The sequence below is a fragment of the Mustela nigripes genome, chromosome 6, assembly GCF_022355385.1.
Source record: "Mustela nigripes isolate SB6536 chromosome 6, MUSNIG.SB6536, whole genome shotgun sequence".
Lineage (NCBI taxonomy): Eukaryota > Metazoa > Chordata > Mammalia > Carnivora > Mustelidae > Mustela > Mustela nigripes.
The window spans coordinates 112,391,722-112,414,175 of NC_081562.1; the positions used below are offsets into that span (position 1 = coordinate 112,391,722).

The following is a 22,454-nucleotide window of genomic DNA, read 5'->3' on the forward strand; positions in this document are numbered from 1 at the left end:
CTGTCAGCCTCCCTGTGTTGCTTCATTTCCGTGAAATCTGACGAGTACAGTGTATACTTCACAAGGCGTGTGGCGCGGTTACGAGGAATAAAGAAATAGAATATACAAAGGACATGTGTTAAGATGCAGAATAAGTACATTTACTAGTGTTTATTTATTCGCAAAACACCCTTTATGTAGTACTTATAAGGCCTAAGATTATTGTATAGGTGTAAAAAAATTTACAGAAAATGTTTGTAGCTTTGGATAAAGCCAAAGTCAAATAGTCAAGAGATGCCCCAACTCAGTATTGTATCAAGAATCTCGGGGCACCTGGGTGGCTCAGTGGGTTAAAGCCTCTGCCTTTGCCTCAGGTCATGATCCCAGGGTCCTGGGATCGAGCCCCACATCAGGCTCTCTGCTCAGCGGGGAGCCTGCTTCCTCCTCTCTCTTTCTGCCTGCCTCTCTGCCTACTTGTGATCTCTGTCTGTCAAATAAATAAATAAAAATCTTAAAAAAAAAAAATCTCAAGGGAGTGTGTAATCGAGACACAGTGATGACATGGCTAAATTAAAGTGTGGAACCTGAATGAGAAAATTTCTCAGGTTCCTCAAATCTGCAACACTTGTTCTCTTCAGAACAAGTGCAGTTCACACACCTGCGTTGAACTACCTTTCAAACCCTTCACCTGTGTACAATTGTGTCTGCATTTTGAGGCATGACCACCAGAGGGCAGGAGAAGTTCGCCGGCAGGTCCCCGTGATTGGTGCTGTATTAGTCATATAGGTAAAAAAAAAAAAAAATTTTAACCATACAGTTATTTTTCCTAAATAAATAAACCCATTTTTACCATTATAAGACATTTCCCAAGTTCAGGTGAACATTCTAAATAGTATCTATGTGATTTAAAATTTGAGTTCTCTCTGTAATTTTCTCTAAATAATCAATATTAAAGCAGTTATTTCTACAATGAATTCTGGATGGCTCAGTCAGTTAAGCGTCTGCGTTAGGCTCATGATCTCAGGTCATCTTAGGTCATGATCTCAGGGTCCTGGGATTGAGCCCTGCATCAGGCTCTCTGCTCAGTGGGGAGCCTGCTTCCCCCTTTCTGCCTGCTTGTGCTTGTTTGTCAAATAAATAAAACCTTTAAAAAAAATAAAATAAAATGAAGTCTATTGAAAAATGCATGCTAGCTCTACATTATTGGCCTTCTCAGAGAAATACAAACTTCCAGTTATAAAATAAGTCACAGAGATGACAAGTAGCATAGGCAGTATAATCAACCATACTGTAATAAAGTTGGGTGACAATTGGGGACTATTCTTACCCTGATGAATACTGAGTAACCTAGAATTGTGGACTCGTGTTGTACACCTGAAGCTAATGTAACACTGTATGTTAATTATACTTCAATTTGTAAAATGCCTCTTTCCACATTGCTTCAATTTAGCAACGGTTATTAAAAATTAAGAAGTTAGGTATATCATAAAAATAATCTCACGACAGCCCAAATGTTCTTGATTACATGTTCCACCTCATTGCTCCATCCCCCAGGTAACACTGCTAGGTTTCTCGCAGGTTCCAGCCACGTTCTCTCCATGGCAGACATGCAGGTGAACGGGTAGGAGGGTGCTCTCGTGGGCAAGCGCAGAGGAAAGGGCCCCCACACCGGGGAGGTGAGCGGAGTTCCCTCAGAATCTTAGGGGCTCTCATTTCCAAAGCAAACCCCACAGGAGGGTTGAGTCGTGGCCTGGGGTAGCCAGAGCCCTCCCTACTTCTCTAAACTCTGGCCATCGGATGCGCCCCAGGCCAGTTCCTGCCTCTCTTGGCCTCAGTTTCCCGATTATCTCAGGAGGGCTGGACACAGACCTTTGTGACCTCTCCCTTGGTAGTGTGGACGTGGTGTGGGCTCCCAGACCACGGATGGGCTCGGTGGGCTGCACTGAGGGATGTGCACGGTCTCCTGCCCACGTGCAGACCGAAGGGGACCCCCTGGGGTGGCCGAGGCTCGTGCCCACCAGCAGCACCGACAGTATGTGCATCACACCCGGGCGTTAGACCCCGCCTTGCCGTGCTCCTGCGCATTCAACGCACCAGCGGCGGCCCGCCTGGCAGCCACGGCACTCCCCACGGGCCACTGCGGGGAGACCTCACAACCCTTAGCACCCGCAGGCCGCCCTAGCCCCAGCAGGCAGGCCGGAGTCCTGGAATACCTCCTGCCTGGCACGACTGGTCCCCAGAGTCAACCCCCCAGGGCCAGCTCTTCAACTCTGGGTCAGGGAAACCTGAACGCAGGCAGGGAGAAGGTCAGGCGGCCCCTTCGGCCTCTTCTGCACCTCCTCCCGTTGTCTCCCTGGCAGGCCCTGGGAACACTGGTCCAGCCCCTCCCTCGCTGGGGTAAGAGGGGAAGGACAGGTGCACAAGTGTGGCGAGTACTTACTGGTATAAGGGGGCCCTTCCTGGGCACTCCGTGAGTTTATCCCATTATAGATGAGCAGGGACACCAGCGCTCGTGGTCACTTGCTTTTGCAAGACCTGGCCCCAGGCGTTTGGACCCCACAGTTGTGCTGTGCATGGGAGCCTCTCCCACCCCCACCCCCCCTCACCGAGCAGATGGCCTCTGAGCCCAGCTTTGGCCATGGGTCTGTCAGGGTTGGGGGGTCACGGAGAGGGTCACTGCAGACAAGGGTTCCACGGGGCACGGGCTTGGCGGGGCCCTGGGTAAGGAGGGCTCTAGCGAGGCCGGGGTGGGGTGTCGGGGACGCTGCGGTCTGTGAGTACTTGGCTGCCTGACCTGCCAGGCCCCATCCTGGCCAGCACTAGGGATCAGTGAGAAGGAACCCTTGGCAATTTTGAGCCCCCTCTGCTTCCTGTGAGGGAGGGTTGAGCTCCATGCCTCATCTTTGCCCTTCTGGTGGAAGTCTGACTTTTAGGACAAAGGCACAGTTAGCAATAGGGTTCTTGGTGCAGAACAGGTTCACGTTGTCAGGGGTCTTCAGCTCTGCTGGGACAGAGGAAGGGTCTGCTGTGCTCAGGAGGTGGCTGCAGGCCTGGGAGAAGGAAATGCCTAGAAACAAAGGAGATGGGGGTGGGGGTTGTGAGCACTGGGACCCTTCCTGGTGCCAGTGTTCCCCATTCCGCATGCACAGAGCCAAGTTCCCCCGGCTCCAGAGCAGAGCTCTGGAATCCCCCAGAGCTGGAAGCGGGCATGGGGAGACTGGTGGGGTCTGGGGGTCTGCATTAATGTATGCAGGATTTGCCTTGAGAAACATTCTAGAAATAGTGGTGGTGGGTTCACAGCATATTGAACATTTACCTAATGCCACTGAGTTAGACGATTTAAAATGACTAAAAGGTAAATGTTCACTAGGTGTACATTTTAAACCATAAAATCTAATAAGCTCCAACGAAGAAGATTTAAAAACCAAGTTGTCATCGTGAAGGAGGAAAAGACAGCTCTAGCGCGGGCGCTGGCATGCTCAAGGGCAGATGCCGGGAGACGGGGGCTCCACAGGGCAGGGGACACCACAGCTGATTCCGAGACGCACATGGTGGGGGCTCTGGAACTAGCCCAGGACCCGGCTCCAGTGCTGGCACTGGCTCTGTCGCTGGTGGTCTTGGGGAGGCTGCTTCTAGAACAGCCCTGGTTCCGTGGCTGACGCTGGATTCTGGCAGTGGTACCGGAACTGGGGACAGGACTGGTGATGGGCATGCTCAGGTCTGGATCTAGGACCAGAGGTGGCTCTAACTCTCGGCTGATGCTGGGAGCAGATGCTAGCAGAGTTTCCTCTCCCTCCAGAGCAGGGCAAGAGCTTGTGCTAGAGGTGCAGCTCTGCAGCTGCCCCCCTTCCTGGCTGTGGGGCCAATGTCACCCCACCTGCTGAGCTGTGAGCTCTGAAAGTCAGGAGAGTTCCTGCCTGCACACTGAAGGGGGAGTACACGGGTGCTGAATACATGAAGGAAGAATGGATGGATGGATGGATGGATGGATGGATGGATGGATGGATGATGGATGGTTGGATGGATGGATGGATGGATGGTTGGATGGATGATGGATGGATGGATGATGGATGGAGAGTCCATCAGCTCACCCAAGACTACTTTGTATCTCTGCTTTTTTCCCGTCTGTAACATAAGAGCACCCACCTCCTAGGACTGTTGGGAGGATGACCCTGATTCAGTACATGTGTAAGTGCCTACTGTGTGCAAGACACTGTTCTGGAGACATGGGGCTAAAGTGCTTGCATGGAGCTGATTGGAGCGGGGCTGAAATGAGGGCAGTCCGGTCACAGACGCGCTGTCCAATCTCGTCTGGGACCCATGGCCAGGTTTAGCAGAATGTCCCTGCGTCCTGGTGCAGCAGCTCGAGACGAACCTGGGTGGGGCTGGAGGGATTATGGGGCTGGCCATCTTCACAAATCATCAGAAAGAAGCTTCACTCTTCACTTTTTCTTCCTCACCTGATCCGCGCTCCCCACACCGCGTTTCCTCTCGTGGATGGCCGTCATTCATTTGACCAGACACTGATGAAGGCAGCCAGGTGGTTTCCAGTCTTTTGCTCCTGTGAAGAACATTGCAGGGCATAACCGTTGAGGAAGGTCAGGTGTAGAAGCGTTTCCATGGGACAGATTGCCTGAGCTGTGGCCGTTCAATCAAAACGTGACTACAACTGTAAGTTTGATACATGCGGCCAGACCGCCGCTCTGGGAGAGCAGCTGGGGTTCCCATCAACGACGAAGAAAGTTCCTCTTTCTACACAGCTTCCGGGGATCCTTGTGATCTTTTGGATTTAGTCATTTCGTCATGACTGAGTATACATCATGTGTGTAAGGCTGTTTATATTTCTTTTCCGTGAAGTGTATTTTAATATCTTTGCCTGTTTTATATTGTGTGGCTGCTCTTTTTGCTTTTTAAGATTTTATTTATTGATTTGAAAGAGAGAGACAGAGACAGTGATGGAGAGCACAATAGCAGTCCTTTGGAAAACGGGCAGTTCTCCAAAAAGGAAAACATAGAGTTACCACAAATCCACGAAGCCATGCTTTTGGTTCTCTTGGGTACATACCTTCGAGTGCAGTTGCTGGATTCATGGTAACTCTATGTTTTCCTTTTTGGAGAACTACCTGTTTTCCAAAGGACTGCTATTTTATATTTCAATCAGCAATTTCTCCGTGTCCTCACCAGAACTTCAATACCTGTCTTTTTAATAATAGATGTCCTTTTTGCATGTGAAGAGGTATCTTGTTGTGGTTTTTATTTGCATTTCCCTAAAAAATAATTATGTTTATAATATGTGTAATATGTGTATACCTTCCTTATATGGCCATTTTTTTAAGGATTTATTTGAGAGCGAGTGCAGGAGGTGGGGGGAGGCAGAGGGAGAGAGAAAATTTCAAGCAGACTCCTGCTGAGCTCGGAGCCTGACGTGGGGCTTGACCTCATGACTCCACAATCAGACCTAAGCTGAAACCAAGAGTCAGATGTCTTAACCAACGTCACCACCCAGCCACCCCTGTGTATTTGCTTCAGGGGATTTGTCATATACAGATCCTTCCCCCACTTGTTAAGTGGAATGTTTATATTATTATATTATAGAGGTGAAAGAGTTGTTTAATCCACAAATGCCCCTTATTATAAATACTATGTGCAAGTATTTTATACCATTTAGTAGATTGTCTTTCTCTTTATTGATACTATGTTTTGATCCAAAATGTTAAATTTTATGAAGCCAGTTTATATATTTTTTTATACTTGTGCTTTTGACGTCCCCTCTTGAGGACTGATGTTCTCTGCTCAGCAGACTCCCACGTCTGGGCAGACACACTGCAGACCCTGGCCTCACCCCACAGCCTCAGACCAAGCCGACTCCACCTGACCCTGCCTTGAGGGAAAGGAGAGCTTCCTCCTTCCTTTCCACCGACCACAGGCCAAGGTAGAAGCTAAGCTTATTGGGTACATGGGTTGGGGCCACTCCTGGTGGAAACGTAGATGGGGTTTGAGCACTTTTTCCCATTCTAAAGCCCCCAGCCTGACACTCTGCCCTTCCAGCAGCTTTGCTGAGCCCCCTCTGTACACCTTGCAAAAGCCTGCTGCGTTCACACGAGCTCAAGTGGTCCTGCTGCTGCACCTGGGAACTTCCCCTGGATGGAGCATGTCCATGGTCATCCCTGTGCCCAGCTGAGCTGCCCTAGATGTGCTGTGTTCACCGAGAGGGAGGGGGTCTGTGCCTGGAGGGAGCAGGAGGGGCCAGGCTACGGCCCTCCAGGGAATAGCCTATGGACACTGTAATGAGTCTGCTTCTAAACAGATCTTTGAAAAACTATGCACGAACTTCTTTTGGATAAATTCCTAGGATCAGTACTGCTAGGCTAAGGTAGGCAGTGATGGGACTTTGACGGGTTAACCCTTTCTCTGGCACTGGGTTCTGAGGAATGCTTTACTGCTTTCTAGTTTCAGCCTGCCTTTCCACTAGTGACATCTTCCGGATACGTGGCTGGCCACAGATGAGTCCGCCGTTCCCTTACGGCTCCCGGCTCTCGTAGGACACTGAGGAGTGATAATAGCACTTCCAAGATGATTGACAGATGATTGACAAAACGTTGTGACTTCAGTCCTGCTTGCTCTCTCCTGTGTTCCTTCCTTCCCTCTGTCCCTCCGTGTGGGTCTCTCTGGTTCCTATTGCTAAGAACCAAATGAGGGCTGAGATCAGATCAGCTGACTTAAAAGACCTGAAATCTTGGTCCAAACTGAATCTCCCCAATAACTTGCTTATGAGCTCAGAGGTGGACCCTGCCCCAACAGAGTCCCAGCCGCCTGGGAGCTCTCCCCCAGCACACTCGTCCCGGACGTGTGCAGGGCTGGCTCCTCATCTTTCTGGTCACAGCATAAATGCCACTCTCGTGGCCTTTTAGGCCTACCAAGGGCCTCCTGGCTGGACCTCCTGGCTGGACCTCCAGCACCCTGCTTATCTCCCTATAGCATGTGCTCCTTTTCTTGTCTTGGTCCATCTCCCACTGTGGACAGGGAGCTCCTGGTGGGCAAGGGGCCATGTGGGTCCTTTCATGTGGGTCACCCGGATGACTGCGGGGCACAGTGGCCAAATGAGTCAATGAGAGGGTCTTAGAGCGCCCTCCCGCTTCTGAGAAGTTCATTAGTGAAAGGTCATTGTTGGGTCCGAATGACCCCTGGGTGTCCCCTCCCTGCTCCTGTTGCTCCGCTGGCCAGTGAGCTGGTGGGGGCCAGCCCTGCAGCCCCACGCAGGAAACCAGAAATTAAAACAGGCCTTTGGGGGCCGTGAAGGCAGGGGGTTCCCAGGCCCCAGGGGACAAAGGACCAGGACGTGGGGGCTCTAAAGGGGGATGAGAAGGACCTCGGATCCTCCATGTCCCCAGTTTCCGACCAGTGTCCTGGCGTTTCTAGTTCACTCACGGAGTCTCCTCACCCCAGCCCCGGCAATGATTCCGCCCACTTGCCCCTGAGGCTCCAGCAAGGAGGGTCGGTCCTTGGACCCCGGAGGAGCAAGCAGTCCAGCGCTCTGCCACATTCTGCACTGCCCAGGCCCTCCGTTCCCAGGTCGCTGTCCGCTCCCAGGGACCCCGGCCAGTAGAAAGCATTTACTGGACTTAGGCAGGGGCGTCATCCATGGGGAACCGAGGCCGACAGTCTTCTAGGAGCCGGCGGGACCCCCGGGCCCCTGCTCCAAGCACATCAAGTTGCTGAGGGGGAAGACCTTCCCTCCCTATTACGAAGCCCCCTCGCCATGGGGGTGGGTGCTAGGGGCGTACCCCGGCTCCAGGCGCCCAGAGCGCGGACACAGAGCCCCAGACCCGTCCTCTCCCGCCCGACCCCGGGACAGCCCAGCCCTGCGGGCCCCGCGAACCTCGGAACACTGGCCCGCCAGCAGGGCTCCTTGCCCCTCCCGACGCGGCGCGGCCGGGACCCTCGGCCGTGAGAGCGCGGAGTCGTGCGCTTGCGCACACCCTCTCCCGGACGCCGGACTCACGGGAGCCCGGGGAGGTGGGCGTGTCCCCTGGCCCGAGGGGCGCCGCCGGCCAATCAGAGCGGCCTCCCGCCGGCCCCGCCCACCGCGCGCGCCGGTAGTGCGCCGGAGCTGCGAGCGCGGCGGCGCGCGCCGGTCGTGTTCCCGCGGCCGCGGTCCGGTGCGGGGCATGGAGCGGATCCCGGCGCTCGGCCTGGGCACCTGGCAGGTGAGGGGGCCTGTGCCCCGGGGCGGGCGGGGCCTCGCCCCAGCCGCGGAGGGGCCTCGCGGGGCCACCTGCCGCCCGCCCACCCCGTCCCGAGCTCTCGCCCGCAGAGGTCGGCGAAGGGCGGCCCGGGCGGAGGGCAGGCCGGGGTCGCGGCGGGGGGACGGCGGCCACCGGCCCGCGGGCGCCGTGGGGGCAGGTGACCCGCGTCCCGAAGGCTAGTGCGGTCGGGGACAGCGCCGCGGCGAGGCCCCGTGGGCCGCCCTGTGCGCGGACCGGGCCCCGCGGGCCGGGACGCGGGAGCCGCAGGGGAGCGGGGGGCGGACCGGGGCGAGCCCGGCGACCCCGCGCGTCCGAGGGCCGCTGAGGCGCTTTCCCGCACGTCCTTTCGGGGGCGTGCCGGGGCCCGGCTGTACCCTGACCCCTGACGGGGGTCGGCTGTACCCTGACCCCTGACGGCCGGGGCCCGGCTGTACCCTGACCCCTGACGGCCCCGGGGTCCAGCCCTGCGCCCACGGCGCGGGAGAACCTGCGGCAGGTGCTTCCGGGCCGGAGCGCGCCTCTCCGGGTCGCCGGGGCTCGGCGCGCGGCCTCGGACCGCCTTCCCGCGGGTTTGCGTGCGCGGGGGGCGGAGCCGGCGGGGAGGGAGAGGGTGGGGGCGGACTCTTGACCTCGGGTCGGAGCTGGGAGCCCCGCGGTGGGCGCGGAGCCTAGTTAAAAGGAAAAAAAAAAAATCACATTCAACACCTGTCCTGGCACGTCGCCAAGTCGCCCTCTTGTTCTCGCCGTGGGCCTGTAGATCCCTTTGGGTTCTCTCCATACGTGACCAGACCGCCTGCGCGTAGTGCTTCTTTCGCCGCCTCCGTTCTGATGCTTTAAGTCTCAAATTCCTTTTTCCGTTTTGTTCCTGATCTTGAAGGTTGTGTCTCGGATACGGACACGTTGGAGGATGTTTGCCTCTAGATTTTTGGGGGTGGCTTTATTCTTGATTTTTGTATTACTGTTGTTGTTTTAAATGTGGGTATTCTTTACCAAGTTAAAGAGTTTCCTTTTCCCCTGGTTTACTGAGCCTTTAAATCAGAGCTGGGTGTTCAAGCTTAAAGAACATTGATTGACAGGATTTATTTTTCTAATCTGTTGATGTGAATTATCATGGATTTCCGAACACCGAGCCGTCCTTGCTTTCTCACATAGACTCAGTTGCATGTGGGACGATCTTTCTCCAGAATATATTGTTGCGTCCGATTTGCTGTTATTTTACTTAGGATTTCTGCAACGGTTATTCATGAACGACACGAGTGTGTAACTGTTTTTTAATATTTTTGTCTGCTTTTGATTCCAGGGATATGCTGGTTTAGTAGGATGAATTGAGAGTATTCCTTATTTTTCCCTTCTGTGTAAGATTCTGTGTTAAATTGGGACGATTTTGTCCTTGAAACTTTTGTAGAACGGTTTTGTGTCTGTTTAGCTAATTGCTTCATTTAAAAAATACTTATAGGACAAGTCAGCTTTTACTTCTTCTCAAGTAAGTTTTTCCAAGGATTTTTCCCATTCTTTTCATCTTTCCAAATTGTCAGCTTATGGTTATTGATAATATTTTCTGAGATTTGGGGTCTGTGTTTAATCCGTAGGACTGTTTTTCATTCAGATCATGTAAAAAAAAAAAAACCTTGGTCCCATCAGTCTCATCAGAAGCTTTTCCACCTTATTAAGGTCTTTCGAAGAACTAGCCTCTGGCTTTGTTGATCTCTGTCCTGTCTTTATTGGATGTTTGCTCTTGTTTTCACATTTTCTCTTCCCTTCTAATTTCTTGGCGGTTTGTTTCCTGACTTGAGATGGATTCTTCATTGGCTTTTGGCCCCTCCAAGTGTGCTGCTCGTCAAGCAAGGACCGTCACAACAAAGCACAGGGTGCTTTGAGCAGGTGCTTTGTGAGCCACGAAGCCCTTTGGGAAGGCTCAGTGCGCTGTGTTGTGAGCCCTCCCGGGCTTCATCCTGTTCCTGCCCCTTCGCTTGCTTGAGCAGCCCCGTTCACAGTGAGCATTTTCTGAGCTTCCACATTCTTGATGGAATCCGCACCGTTCCTGTGGGTTTGGGGAGATGGTTCACCGGTGGTGGAGTCTCTCCGTGTGAGTTCGCTCCTGTTCACTTTTGCCCTTGGACTTCTGGTCTTGTCGGGTAGAGGTTGAGTCTAACCTGCTTCTCTCTCAGTTGCTACTAGGATTCCTCCTCCATTTCTTTATTACTCTGTTCATTCAGGAGGCTCAGCGTCCGGCCCCGTTATTTGCAGGCACTAAAAGTACCCATAGACTTTTCCCCAGATAAGTCAAGGAATGGCAACTCAGATTGTGTGTAAGTCCTTTCTGACTCTGACAGTGTCCCTCATTTTGGTGCTCACTGACACCGTGACCTCCTTCCTCACTTATGCGCTGTGTGAGTCTTCATTTTAGAGTGAAACGCTGGGATGTCCTGAGCGCGGGTGGATTGCTTCTATCGTGTTCACTCTGCAGGCGGCTCCAGGGGAAGTGACAGAGGCAGTGAAATTGGCCATCGACGCCGGATATCGGCACTTCGACTGCGCCTACTTATACCACAACGAGAGTGAGATTGGAGCCGGGATCCAGTGCAAGATCAAGGAGGGTGTGGTGAAGCGGGAGGACCTGTTCATCGTCAGTAAGGTAGGACTTCACACGCGGCGCCAGCAGGGCGACCCCCAGGGGCTCCCTTAGCAAGACAGCTGACCCCGTGTGGGGAGGGTTCTTGGTCTCCTAGCAGCTGGCAGCTCAGTTCGTCCTGGAACCAGACCTGCCTAGACTTCCTCAGCTTCGTACACATGCTGGTGGTGCAGGTGAAGATGCCTGGGGCAGGGTGACAAGCGGAGGGGACAGCTTGCGCAGAGGCACAGGCGTGGGACAGCGCCTTGGGTACACGGACCTAGAAGAAGCTTGGAGTTCCTGGATCGGAGAATGGTAGGCAGAGGAGTGCTGAGAAACAAGGCTGGAGCAGGGGACAGGCCAGACCACAGAGGCCTGGCTGCCTTTTAAGGGCCTTATTCTTTTTCCCGTGCACAAGGAGCGCCGCTGAAGGATTTTAAGTAGGGAGCTTATCTTCCGCCGCGGAGAGACTCGTGTCCCACCCAGGCAGTTGCAGCTACTGAAAGGAGTGTGTGTGTGAGCAGAAGGCAGAAGACAGGGGACCTGGAGGGCAGGGTGGGAGGGAGCGGAGGGCGGGCCAGACTTGGACAGGGAGAGACGCTGGAGGCTGGAGGCGGGAAAGAGGCGCGCGGGCCTGGTGAAGGAGGGCCCACTCGGCAGAGTTCAGGACCCCTTTGCTCTTGACTTTGAGGCCGAACCTTAAGACCGGGAGGTCAGTAGCCACAGGCCCTCATTCCAGCGGTCTCTCACGAGCACCGAGAGACTGGGTCAGTCACCCGATGGCACAGGGTCACAGCGTCGTTGTGTGTAAAGCAGGACTCAGATTTGATCATCGCCGGAGCAGTTTCCAGGTCCGATGTCCATAATTGCACAAGTCACCTCTGTTTCTGTGGCAGATTTGCTCTTCGGTTTCACTCTCCGATGGTTTCTGTAATTCATCGGTGTTTCTAAAGCTGGAGCAAAGGGAGGGGAGGGATGGGCCGGGCCTGCACCTGGCAGAGGGGCAGAGTCTCCCCTGCCACTCCAGGAAGGGAGGGGTGCCTGGTCTGCCCAGGCCAGCCCCGAAGTCAGGGGACATTCGCGCCTGAGTGCATCACAGCCGCAGGGCAGGTGTGCTCGTTACTCCTGACGTTTGGGAAAGTCACAGAAATAGATATAGATATGTTAAAAAATCACTGTATACTCACCATCTAGAGAGTCCTGTTGCTGACAACCTATTTTTAGGGTTTTTTGTTTTTCTTCTTTTCTGTCAGTACGCTGTGTTGACGGTATGTTTTTCTGTGTTTCTGTTCTCACTCTTGTACTACTTCTTGTGTTTTCTCTTGCTGCGTCGGAGCCTTCGAGTGGCTCCCGTCACAGTTAATACTAAACAGCAAGACAGGAATCTCAAGAGGAAGCACCAGTCACGGATTTCATGCTTACGGGTGGGGGTGGCGGGAGGGGCGTGTCCAGGTCCCCACAGGTCGGTGGCGTTCACTCACCCACCAGCTTTACTGCAGGAGTATGACGCCTTCGTCCCCGGGGACCTTCAACATGGCACAGACTGAAGTGGGAAATGCAATGTAGACTTTCTTCTGAGTTTTCCTCCTCTCCTTTCTGTCCACACGCATTGAGTTTGGTTGGCTTTATCCCGGTGGGTCCGGATAACTGGCAGCCCCCCACCATATAGTTCATGGGGCTGCCGATGTCCCTTTAGTAGGGCTCAGGCTGCAGAGCCCAGTTTTGGGGATCCCTCCCCGAGGGAGCCCCAGAACCATCGGAGGCTAATGTCACAGCCATGTTGCATTTATAGCCATAGGGCTTGGATGTCATCTGTCTCCCTGAGACTGGATTGTGGGACAAGGGGCAGACGTTGTGTTAACCCTGGCTTCCCTCCTCCCCTCGGCAGCTCTGGTGCACCAGCCATGAGAAGTCCCTGGTGAAAGCAGCATGCACCAAGAGTCTGAGGGCCTTGAAGCTGGATTACCTGGACCTCTACCTCATACACTGGCCCATGGGTTTCAAGGTACGAAAGACACTAGCAGCACCTTCCTTCCTGCTCATGCCCGCCGGGGGAAAGCGGGGAGTGAGGGCCCCAGCTCAGCAGAGGCCTGGGCTCGAGGCCCCTGCGGGCCATCGTCAGCTCCCTCCTCTGCCTCACAGCCCGGGGTGGAAGACATGCCTTTGGACCCCAGCGGCATGGTGATACCCAGTGACACCGACTTCCTGGACACGTGGGAGGTGAGCCACAGGCTGGTGGGCCTCTGGGCAGGGTGCTGGGCCCTTGCGAGCTGGCTGTGTTCACCAGGAACACACACGGGGATAACCAGGGCAGACCTCCCTGTGAGTCTCAGTGTCTGCTTGGTTGCTTATTAGAAACAGCAGGTGGTCATCACAGAAATTCAGAAGAGAATAAAAAGAAAAGGTAGAATCTGTGTCTCCCTCCTGCAGTGGTGACCACCACTCGTGTCCAGTAGCTGCCAAGGGCTTGTCCGTGAGCTTCGTCGGAGCGATGTCTGGCAGCACGGCGAGGTTTGGGGCGCTGGGAGGAGCTGGAGGGTGGGCCACGAGCTCAGCCCGCGGCTGGAGTCCGGACAGGAAGGAAGGAAGAGGCCTTGAGCAAAGCCCCAAGCACGGGAGTCGGGAGGGGTGCCCGTGTGGAAGGGAGGCAGGGTTCCCGCTGCCCCCCGCTGTGCACACCCATGTGGGCAGAGGAGGGCAGGGGTGAGGCATGGGAAGCAGGTGAGGTCACACTGAGCTCAGGGACAGGCATGGGAGCCTACAAGTACCAGGCAGAACGAGGGGGGGAACGCACACCAGCCAGGCCACGCCCTCCCCCTTCCTCTTAAATGGGGGCTGGCTTAGCAGATTAGCCCAGGGCCGCGGCCTGGGAGAGCCAGGGTCCGGGGGCCCCAGCCCTTTCTGCCCCGCGGCACTGCTTCTCCAGAAAGCGTGGGTTAAACTCTGGGCTGTCCGGGCAGCACCAGCGGGTTCTGGATGGTGCCGCAGGGGCCATAGCTGTTGTGCTTGCCCGTGGCCGCATCGTACTCCTGCTGATGGTGTGGCTGCCCCGGGCCACGCTCCTCCTGGAGCTGCCGGCCCCTTCCTGTGCTCAGGAAGCATCTAATCGGAGTCGAAGGGGTGAGTGGACAGCAACAGACGTCCCTGCCCCAGACCTTACCGACGGGTAGGGAGAGTGAGAGGAGCCGTAACAGCTGCCACGTGGCACGGCTTACCGCTTTCCAGCCCCGAGCTAAATGCTTGCATGTGTTGTTTGGTGGAATCTTTAAAATAATCCTGTGGCACGGACAGGCTTGTCCCTACTTTGCAGTGACAACATTGAGTTTAGTGCGGCCCTATAAACGTGCCCAAGCTCCCCCAGCCGGGGGCATGGAAGCAGCACGGGCCCTGCGCGCAGAAGGCCTGTGGGGCATCAGGCGGGCTCACGCGGCCTGCAGAGGAGTGAGGCCGTGGGTTCTCGGGCGCAGAACGACTCTCTGTTCTCTTAGGCCATGGAGGACCTGGTGGTCATGGGGCTGGTGAAAGCCATCGGGGTGTCCAACTTCAACCATGAGCAGCTGGAGAGACTTTTGAACAAACCCAGCTTGAGATTCAGGCCAGTGACTAACCAGGTGAGGCTTTCACAGGCGGAGATGGCTTTTCAGGTCACTTCATGTGGCTGGACTGGAGATGGAATGGGGGGGCACACCGTGGGCATTTGTCTCTGGTGGCTGCAGACGGGCGACTCGGGGAGCAGGCAGGCAAGCAGCTGGGGCCAAGGCAGGAGAGCTGCCCCAGAGGCTTGTGCGGACGGCGGTGCCCTCGGACGGCAGGGTGAGGGCTGGGCTGGGTTTTCCCTGCGCAGAGGCGCTGAGGGGTCCTGCTCACAGCCATGTGGGCCTCCTCGGAAAGCTCTTCTGTGTGGACCAGCCCCCGCAGAGGGCGGCCGCCGTGCGATTACTAAAGCAGAGGGCAGCTTTCAACGTGCAGATAACGTGACGCGTTATGTGCTTGTTTGTGTCTGGCTTCCTTCAGCCCCGTGTCTGTTGGATGCCTCCATGCCCAGTGTGACTGTCCCTCGTTCTGCTCTCTGTGTGCTGGTCCGTTCTGTCAGTAATGGGTGCTCACTCATTCTAGCACTGAGGACCCCTTGGGTAGTTTCTGGTTTGGGGACATGAAAATAGAGCATCACATTCCATTTTTTATTTTTTAAAAAAAACCCTTCCTAGCTAAAGCATTACAGGGAGACTGGAAAGGGCGATGCTCCGTGAGTCTCCCCAGATGAGCGAGCTCAGGTGGTCGCACCTAGGGCAGGGAATAGAACAGCCGCTGCCTTCTGGAAGCTCTTCTAGCCACTGCCCCCTCGCAAGGACCACTCAGTGTTGCTACTTTACAACCTCACAAGACTAGATCTGTCCAAGTGCGTCATAGCCCCTGTCCCAGGAGGGTTCGCAGTGGCACTTTAAATCCCGGGAAGGGCTGGTGCCTCATCTGTGGGGTGCAGAGGGGCTGGAGAGTATGTCCCCTAATTAGGGTTCTGAGCCCCCCAGGAACGTGGGTTCAGAAGGGTTTTCAGAGAGCCCACAAGGCACTGTGGTAGCTCTTCATTCTCCCTAAACAAGCATCTGTTGCCAACCCACTGAGGACCTGGGATCTTACGTGAGAATTCAGAGGATGTGGAGACGGGAATCCTGCCCTTCAGGTTCTTCCAGCGCCCGCTGGCGTCCCCAGGAGCCTGTGTTTGCCCCGTGACTCTCCAGCCCCGCTCGCTGTCCTCACAAGTGTTGACGAGCGCACTCCGCTAGCTCATGCTGGGTGTTGGCAGATGTCCGCACACACAGCACAGTCTGACCAAACCCGCGCCGTCTGGAGCCTGCATCACGTGGCGAATGAGGACAACATCAAAGATCATCAAAGATGTCCGCGATGCGGGCTGGAGTGGAGAGTAGAAGACAGAGCGGGCCTCGCCGAGCAGGGGCCATCTGAGCGTCCAGGGAATGCAGGTGTCCCTTCTGCCTGTTCGCAAGGGCTTGTCACTTCACAGTGGTAGACGCTTGAGCCTCAGGATGGGTCACGCAGCTCCTCAGTGACAGCCAAGACAGGCATGCGTGGCCTGGTTCCTGAGGTGCTGTTGCTCTGAATTTTCTTGGTAAGCTGCGACTCTCTTCGTAGATTGAGTGCCACCCGTATCTGACCCAGAAGGACCTGATCCGTTTCTGCCAGTCCAGAGACGTGTCCGTGACTGCGTACCGGCCCCTCGGCGGTTCCAGGTAGGACTGCGTCGTTGGCGGTGAGTCTAGGCTCTAGCAGGAGCTGCAGGAGATGCACCATCTGACCGAACGTGGGTGGTTAGCGGAGGGTCTTGGGAAGCAGGGTGTGGGCAGGGTGCACACAGACCTGCGGGGGTGGTGCCGGGGAGGTTGCTGGTGCCAGGAGCCAGAGAAGAGTCCCTTTGGGGGACAGAAGCGGCTGGGGCAGCCTCTTCAGAGCCCGCCTAGCTCAGCCTCTTCGTTGGGCTGGTTCACAGACATCCCCGTCTCCGCAGAACAGAGACTCCTCCCATCCCGCCCCAGACGAGCCCCGACTCCGGCAGCCCTCGGACCAGACACCTGAAAATCCGGCCTTCCCAGTCTCAGCAACGTCCTCGGGTCATTCTGCCGGCGATCCCAGGCTCTGTCTCTTGGTCTCTGGTTCTCGCCATCGCTGCCTTGGCTAAGGGGGAGTCCCTGAAATTCTGTAGCCTTTTCACTCCGGCCATGTTTGACCGGTTCCGGTTCATTGTCTACACCACACATGTAGCCAAAGGGAGTCTCAAAATGATCAGGCCACTTTCTTGCTTAAAAACTCTTCAGTTCTTGCGATGGCCTACGAGTCCCAGCTGGTCTGGCTGCTGCCCATTTCTGGCCTCATTTCTTCCTGCAGGCAGTGTGCGCACCGACCCCTGGAAACTACGCGGGTCTCCCGGAATGGAGCGCGTTCTTTCCAGTCTCTGTGCCTCTGAACGCACTGTTCTCTTTACCTAGAGATCTTGCTTTTATCCTTTTTTTTCTCTTTTTTTTTAATTTGGCTAACTCTGATTTCTAATATATGGTTTGACAGCGTCGCCTCCTCCAGGAAGCTCTCCAGACTCCTGGTAGTCAGGTTTTGTCCATCGCCCTCCTCATACTGTCCTGACATCAATTCCTTTTCCCACTTGTCAGAGCTGCTTCAGTGCAGGGACAGTGTGTGATTTGTGACTTCCTGCCAGCCCCTGGCTTAGTGCCTGGGACAGAGCAGGTGCCCTGGGAAGGCTGGAAGTATTTGTGATTACCTGTGTAATCACAGGGGAAGCAGGCACAGGTGTTGGAACTTGGTAGCAGCAAGGGAGTTGCTGGAAGGTCCGGTCTGGTTGTGCAGTTGAGCGCAGGGTTGGGGGGGTGGGCACAGTGGGTGCTGGAAGCCACCCAGGAAGGGGAACCAGCCGAGTGCTGGGCCTGCCGCAGATGTAACCAGCCGTTTAGTTCCTTCAGGAGACTCTGAGCGCTGTTTCTAGAGCCGTGCTCGGAATCTAGGAGCTGCGTAAAGAGTGGTCTTGCAGAGACGTCTCTCCAGAGTGGGGAGGGCCTGTGCCTGCGGGACCACGCGGAGGCCTGGCGCCTTTCTTGGCATTGGGGCTTGCACCTGTTCCCAGTCTCAGGCTTGTTCTGGTATTTGATCTGGACTTTTCTGAAATTACCATCACCAACACCAATGACTTAGGAACAGAGCTGCGGGTGCTAGGTCAGGCCTGGCAGTGTCAGAGGGACACACACTAGAGCGTGGGCAGACGTTGTCACCTTGTTCTCGAGAAAACACCAAATGTACATCAAAGCAGCGCATCCAGCTGTCTCCACGGGAGCGTTAGCCGTGGCTGTGGCTAGACGGCGGGGTTTGCGGGATGAGCTCGTCCCCGCAGTGATCAGGAATCGTGACGAGACGAAAGCAAATCCTGGAGGAAGCGGTGTGTGTTTTGAAGCAAGCAGCACACACGTTTGACCCCCTAACCCCCTTCCCGGTCCTGCTCTCTCTAGTGAGGGGATGGACCTGATGAATGACCCCGTGATTCAGAGGGTGGCCCAGAAGTACAACAAGTCTCCGGCCCAGGTAGGAGGGGGCTGCCGGGGCTGGGGGTGCTGCTCCCGCTTCCTCGGGGAGCCAGGCTCTGGGTGGAGGAAGGGCTCACTCACGCTGGCCCCGCTGCCCGAGCTCCCTCGGTTCCTCGGGGAGGGGCTTTGCCTCCATGTTCTGTGCTCTCATGTTGCACGTCTAAGGGTTGGGCGCCTCAGTGAATTCTCTTTCATTCACGGAATTCTCCATGGGCACACACACATTGGAGGAACCGTCCAGAAAACACCGGTTTGGTTCCTGGAGGACTCTGGAGAAGACGACCTTGTAATAAAAGCTCCAGCTGCCCCTGACTTTGGGACGTCATAGTACCATATGATATAAACTGTGCGGGAAATGGCTGACTGCCGGGGGATTGCCCTTTGGCTGATGTTGGACCTTTTTCCCGTAGATTTTGCTCCGATTTCAGATCCAGAGGAATGTGATCGTGATCCCCAAATCAGTCAACCCAAAGCGGATTCTTGAGAATATCCAGGAAAGTGCATTTCTTCTTTTACTCGGAGGGTTGGGGATCATCGCTTAGTTAGCTGGGAGTCTGACCCCCGCAACAAACAGGTGCCCTGTGGCCTTGACACAACAGAAGACCGGATGAAGCTGCAGCCGGGACACGGAATCCAAGAGGGTGACCGCGTCGGCCTAGGAGCCTGGCAGCTGGCCAAAATGGGGGACAGAGAGAGGATGAACACCCAAGGTGTCGCCCAGAGGCGCCCAGAGGTGTCACCCAGAGGCGCCCTGGGCTGCCTGCCTAGCCAGGCACCTGCTCCCCAACGCTTGGGACCGCTGTCCCCGGGCTGCCTTGAGCCCTCCAAAACTGAACCCAGCCTCCCCCCTGGGCCCTGGCCCGCCCTCTAGTCAGCACTGCTGTGGACTCCGAGTTGCTGGTTTCTCCTGGACTGCGGGGGCGTGGGGGGGCCTCAGGCACTGTACCTTCTCTCCCAGCTCCTCAGCAGCGACCAGGGTTGGCTCTCCCGGGAGAAAAGCTCCCATTTTAGGAGTGGATCATAGTCCTCAAGTGTGTTAAGAGCAAAAGGGCAGGCAAGGTGCCGGGGGGCAGCTTAGAATTCTGCTTGAGAAGGAACGGGCACAAAAATCACGCTGCGTTACGGCTACTGTTAGACTTAATGGTCCCGGGGCCCCAGCGCTCTCCCAGGTGGTAGGGTGTGCGGCACAATGGATTTGGGTTTGGGTTTTTCGTTTTTTAGTTTTTTTGAGCAGTGAGGGAAAGATGCTTTGCTGTGCCTCTTAACGATCCCGGGTGTCCCTGACCCCCGCTGGGTGGACACAGCTCCCGGCTGGTCGTCCCAGGGGCTCCCACGCAGCCCCAGGCCGCCGGCCTGGCCCAGCGCCTTGCAGGTAACGCGTGCACAGCGAAATGTTCACCAAACTGAATTTGCTGTGAATGTCTGTTTGGGCTGCAGGTGTTTGACTTTGAACTATCAGAACAGGATATGAACGACATCTTTGGCCTGGACAGGAACTTCCGAATGTGCCGGCTACCCATGTAAGTGCGGCTCCTTTACTGGCTCTCGTGACAGAGGCTCTCATAGGCAGACGGAGGGCTTGGTCCCTGAGGAGGTGTTGATTGTATACGTGTGAGGTTAGCGAAGCCTTCTCACAAGTCTCTCCTGTTTGAGGCTAGGCCACCGAGTGAATCCAAAGACTGATTTAACACATCGGGGAGCTTGAAAGTACACGAATGTCGCTTTTAGAATGTTTCTCTTAGAAAGAGTATACATCTCTATTTTTTATTTGTTTCCTGTTTCTCAGAGCTGTGAACCACAAGGACTATCCTTTCAACATAGACTACTGAGCCTGGCTTCCCCCTTCCTCCTCCTCTGCCTGGACGGACGCCCCCCAGCTCCCACCCGGCCGGCCTCGGCACTGGGCGGCCAGGGAGGGGAGGGACGGGGTTTGATTCGGTGGATTCCCGCCTGGAACAGAAGCTGAGCTCCCTGAGAAATTCACACGGTTCAGCTGGTCTCCGTGACAGAGACAAACACCACGGGGGCGATGATTACTCTCTAGAACCTCCGTCCTCAGAATCCTTTGAGCACAGTGTGATGGGGTTTTTACGAGACAAGCCAAGTGGCCTGTACTCTCGAACAAAAGATTGTGTGGTGGAAATACTCAAATACAAGAGTTGAGATCATTGCGTGGTGAGCCCCCTCACCAACCCTGGGCCGGCCCCGCGTCGCCTGTGCACCTCTGTCCTTGCCAGTCCCCCAGAATTCACCTTCACACAACCAGGGAACACCTGGCTGAAAGTGGGAGATGCCTCAGTTCAACAGAGAGGCTTTTTTTCTTCTTCAGGTAAACCCGTGGAAACCCCAGCTTAGAGAGGACATGTGGGCCATTCCCGTCAGGCAGGCAGGGTCCACCTGGTCCTGGGGATCTGTCGAGAGGGCATGAGGGGGGGCGCCTTGGTGGCTCAGTGGGTTAAGCCTCTGCCTTCGGCTCAGGTCATGATCCCAGGGTCCTGGGATCGAGCCCCGCATCAGGCTCTCTGCTCTTGGGGGAGCCTGCTTCCCTTCTTCTCTCTCTGCCTAATTGTGATCTCTGTCTGTCAAATAAATAAAATCTTTAAAAAAAAAAAAAAGGGCATGAGGGCTCATGTCTACACAGGCTCATTCAGGGCAGTGTGTGACTTTGACTTGTCTCACTGGGTGGCACTTGGGCACCAAGCGTGGGGCCATTTTGTATTTTGAGCTGCTGTAAATGATGTTAGATTTAAAAGGATCATTTTCTTGCATGAATTCCCAGATGTTTTCCCTCTTTCCATTAAGTGTAAGGCTAATAGGGCTTTTTATTAGTATTTACAGAATTTTTCTATTTAACGAAGTAATTCTACCAGATTCAGACTGCAAAGAAAATGGAGAAGAAAGAGCTCAGTTACAGAGAGCGGCAATAACAACATCTGAGAAGAATCATCTTTCTGGTGGGCCCTCAGCTCTGCCCATGCCCACGACATACGTAGATAAATTACACAGAATATGTACCAGGGGCGCCTAGGTGGTTCCGTCCGCGGAGCATGGGACTCCTGGTCTCAGCCCAGGTGATGATCTCAGGATGGGGAGATTGAGCCCCAATGGGGCTGCGGGCTCAGCAATTGTCGCTTCTCCTGTTCCCTCTGCCCCTCCCACACTGCGAAGGCACTCCCCACCAAAGCTTAAAAAAATATCTGTAATACTTGTAATACACATCTAGTAAATGGACATAAACTTCACAAAACTGTATTTGTAACTTTTTAAGAAGGCGTGCATGTATACACTAGATGTACAGGTCATGCAACTGTCCACTTAGTATTTTGACAGTTTTAACAGATCATCCGAGCTTCCTGCCTAGTGTAAATGAATTCCACATCTTACAATGAATCCTTCTCGCAGTAAGTCCAGCCTTACTAAGGCACTGCTTGCTGGGGTGGGTGGGGGCGGTGTTCTCACCCCTACATGCTAAACTCGCGTGCTGGCAAACGTCAGTTCACAGGTAAGCCTTGAGGGACCGCACGGTACTGTAAGTTCCATCACTGTGTTCCGCAGGAAAAAAAGGAAGGATTACACATTTGTGAGTGGTTTCTTACTAGGACCACCTGGACTAGCAACACCACGGCAGGTACCGTGAGGGGAAGAAACGCTTGGCCCTGCAGAGCTGGGGTCGGGGACAGCTGCACGCGATGGGCACTGCGCCTGCTTGGGCCTGCGCGGGCGGCCCCGGGCTCTGTCGCCCTGCGCACAGCACGAGGGCGCGGCCTGTGCACGATAGGCCACACCGCCGCAGAGAACCGCAGCTGGGACCCCGGGCCGGGCCGTGGGAGCCGGGCAAAGCGGGTCCGCGCAGGGCGCTGGCGCATTCGCGGCTCTGCCGGCAGAGGGCGCCGCTGCTCCGCCTGTGGACTGGGGGCTGTACCCGGGGTCGTCCGGGGGTGGGGGACGGGGGAGCCGGGCTGCAGGCCGGGAACGGAGCGCCTGGGCTGGGGACACTGGCGCCCGGGCGGCCTCCTCTCGGTGGACCAGCGGGAGCGCAGGGGCCCGCCCCGGGGAGGCGGCTGGGCTTCGTTCCCGAGCCTGGACCGACATCGGGGGCCACGGGCCCGGAAGGCCCCCCGAGGGGCCAAGCAGCCGGGCGCTGTTTGCTTTCCCTGCTCCCGAGATGCGACCTCTCCCCTGGGGCCCGCCCCCGACCTGGTCCGGACGCGCGGCGCCCGCGGGGGTGACGCCTGCTCCGGTCTGGAGTGGCCCCGTCCCGCCTGGACCACGGGAGATGGACGCCGGCTCGGACGGCGGCCGGGGCCTCTGTCTCCGTGCGGGGGACAGCGCTCGTGAAAAAGGCCACCATTGCTTCCCCACCTCGCGCACACAAGGGCAGCTTGGGGTCTCTGAACAGCGGGGTCCGTCTTTTTTGAGGGAACTTCTATGATTACCAACAGTGTTTGAACTTGAGCCCCAATACATATATATTTTTTATGTATTACATAAATGCACTCTTTACTAATCCGTTGT

At 55.5% G+C, this 22,454-nt stretch overlaps 1 protein-coding gene across 2 annotated transcripts; it reads left to right on the forward strand.

Moving 5' to 3' along the window:
• The first annotated feature begins 8,077 nt into the window (after positions 1-8,077).
• AKR1E2 (aldo-keto reductase family 1 member E2) lies at positions 8,078-21,186 on the forward strand. Of its 2 annotated transcripts, XM_059403991.1 has the most exons (10): positions 8,078-8,186; positions 10,693-10,860; positions 12,725-12,841; positions 12,979-13,056; positions 14,325-14,447; positions 15,988-16,085; positions 17,865-17,937; positions 18,350-18,430; positions 19,374-19,459; positions 19,726-21,186. In XM_059403991.1, the coding sequence occupies exons 1-10, from the start codon at positions 8,148-8,150 to the stop codon at positions 19,766-19,768; spliced, it is 906 nt and encodes a 301-aa protein (XP_059259974.1). In that variant the 5' UTR covers positions 8,078-8,147; the 3' UTR covers positions 19,769-21,186. The 2 variants fall into 2 exon arrangements, with proteins under 2 accessions (XP_059259974.1, XP_059259973.1); XM_059403990.1 differs by lacking the exons at positions 17,865-17,937; positions 18,350-18,430; positions 19,374-19,459; positions 19,726-21,186 and adding an exon at positions 16,343-16,877.
• Positions 21,187-22,454: the final 1,268 nt, after the last annotated feature.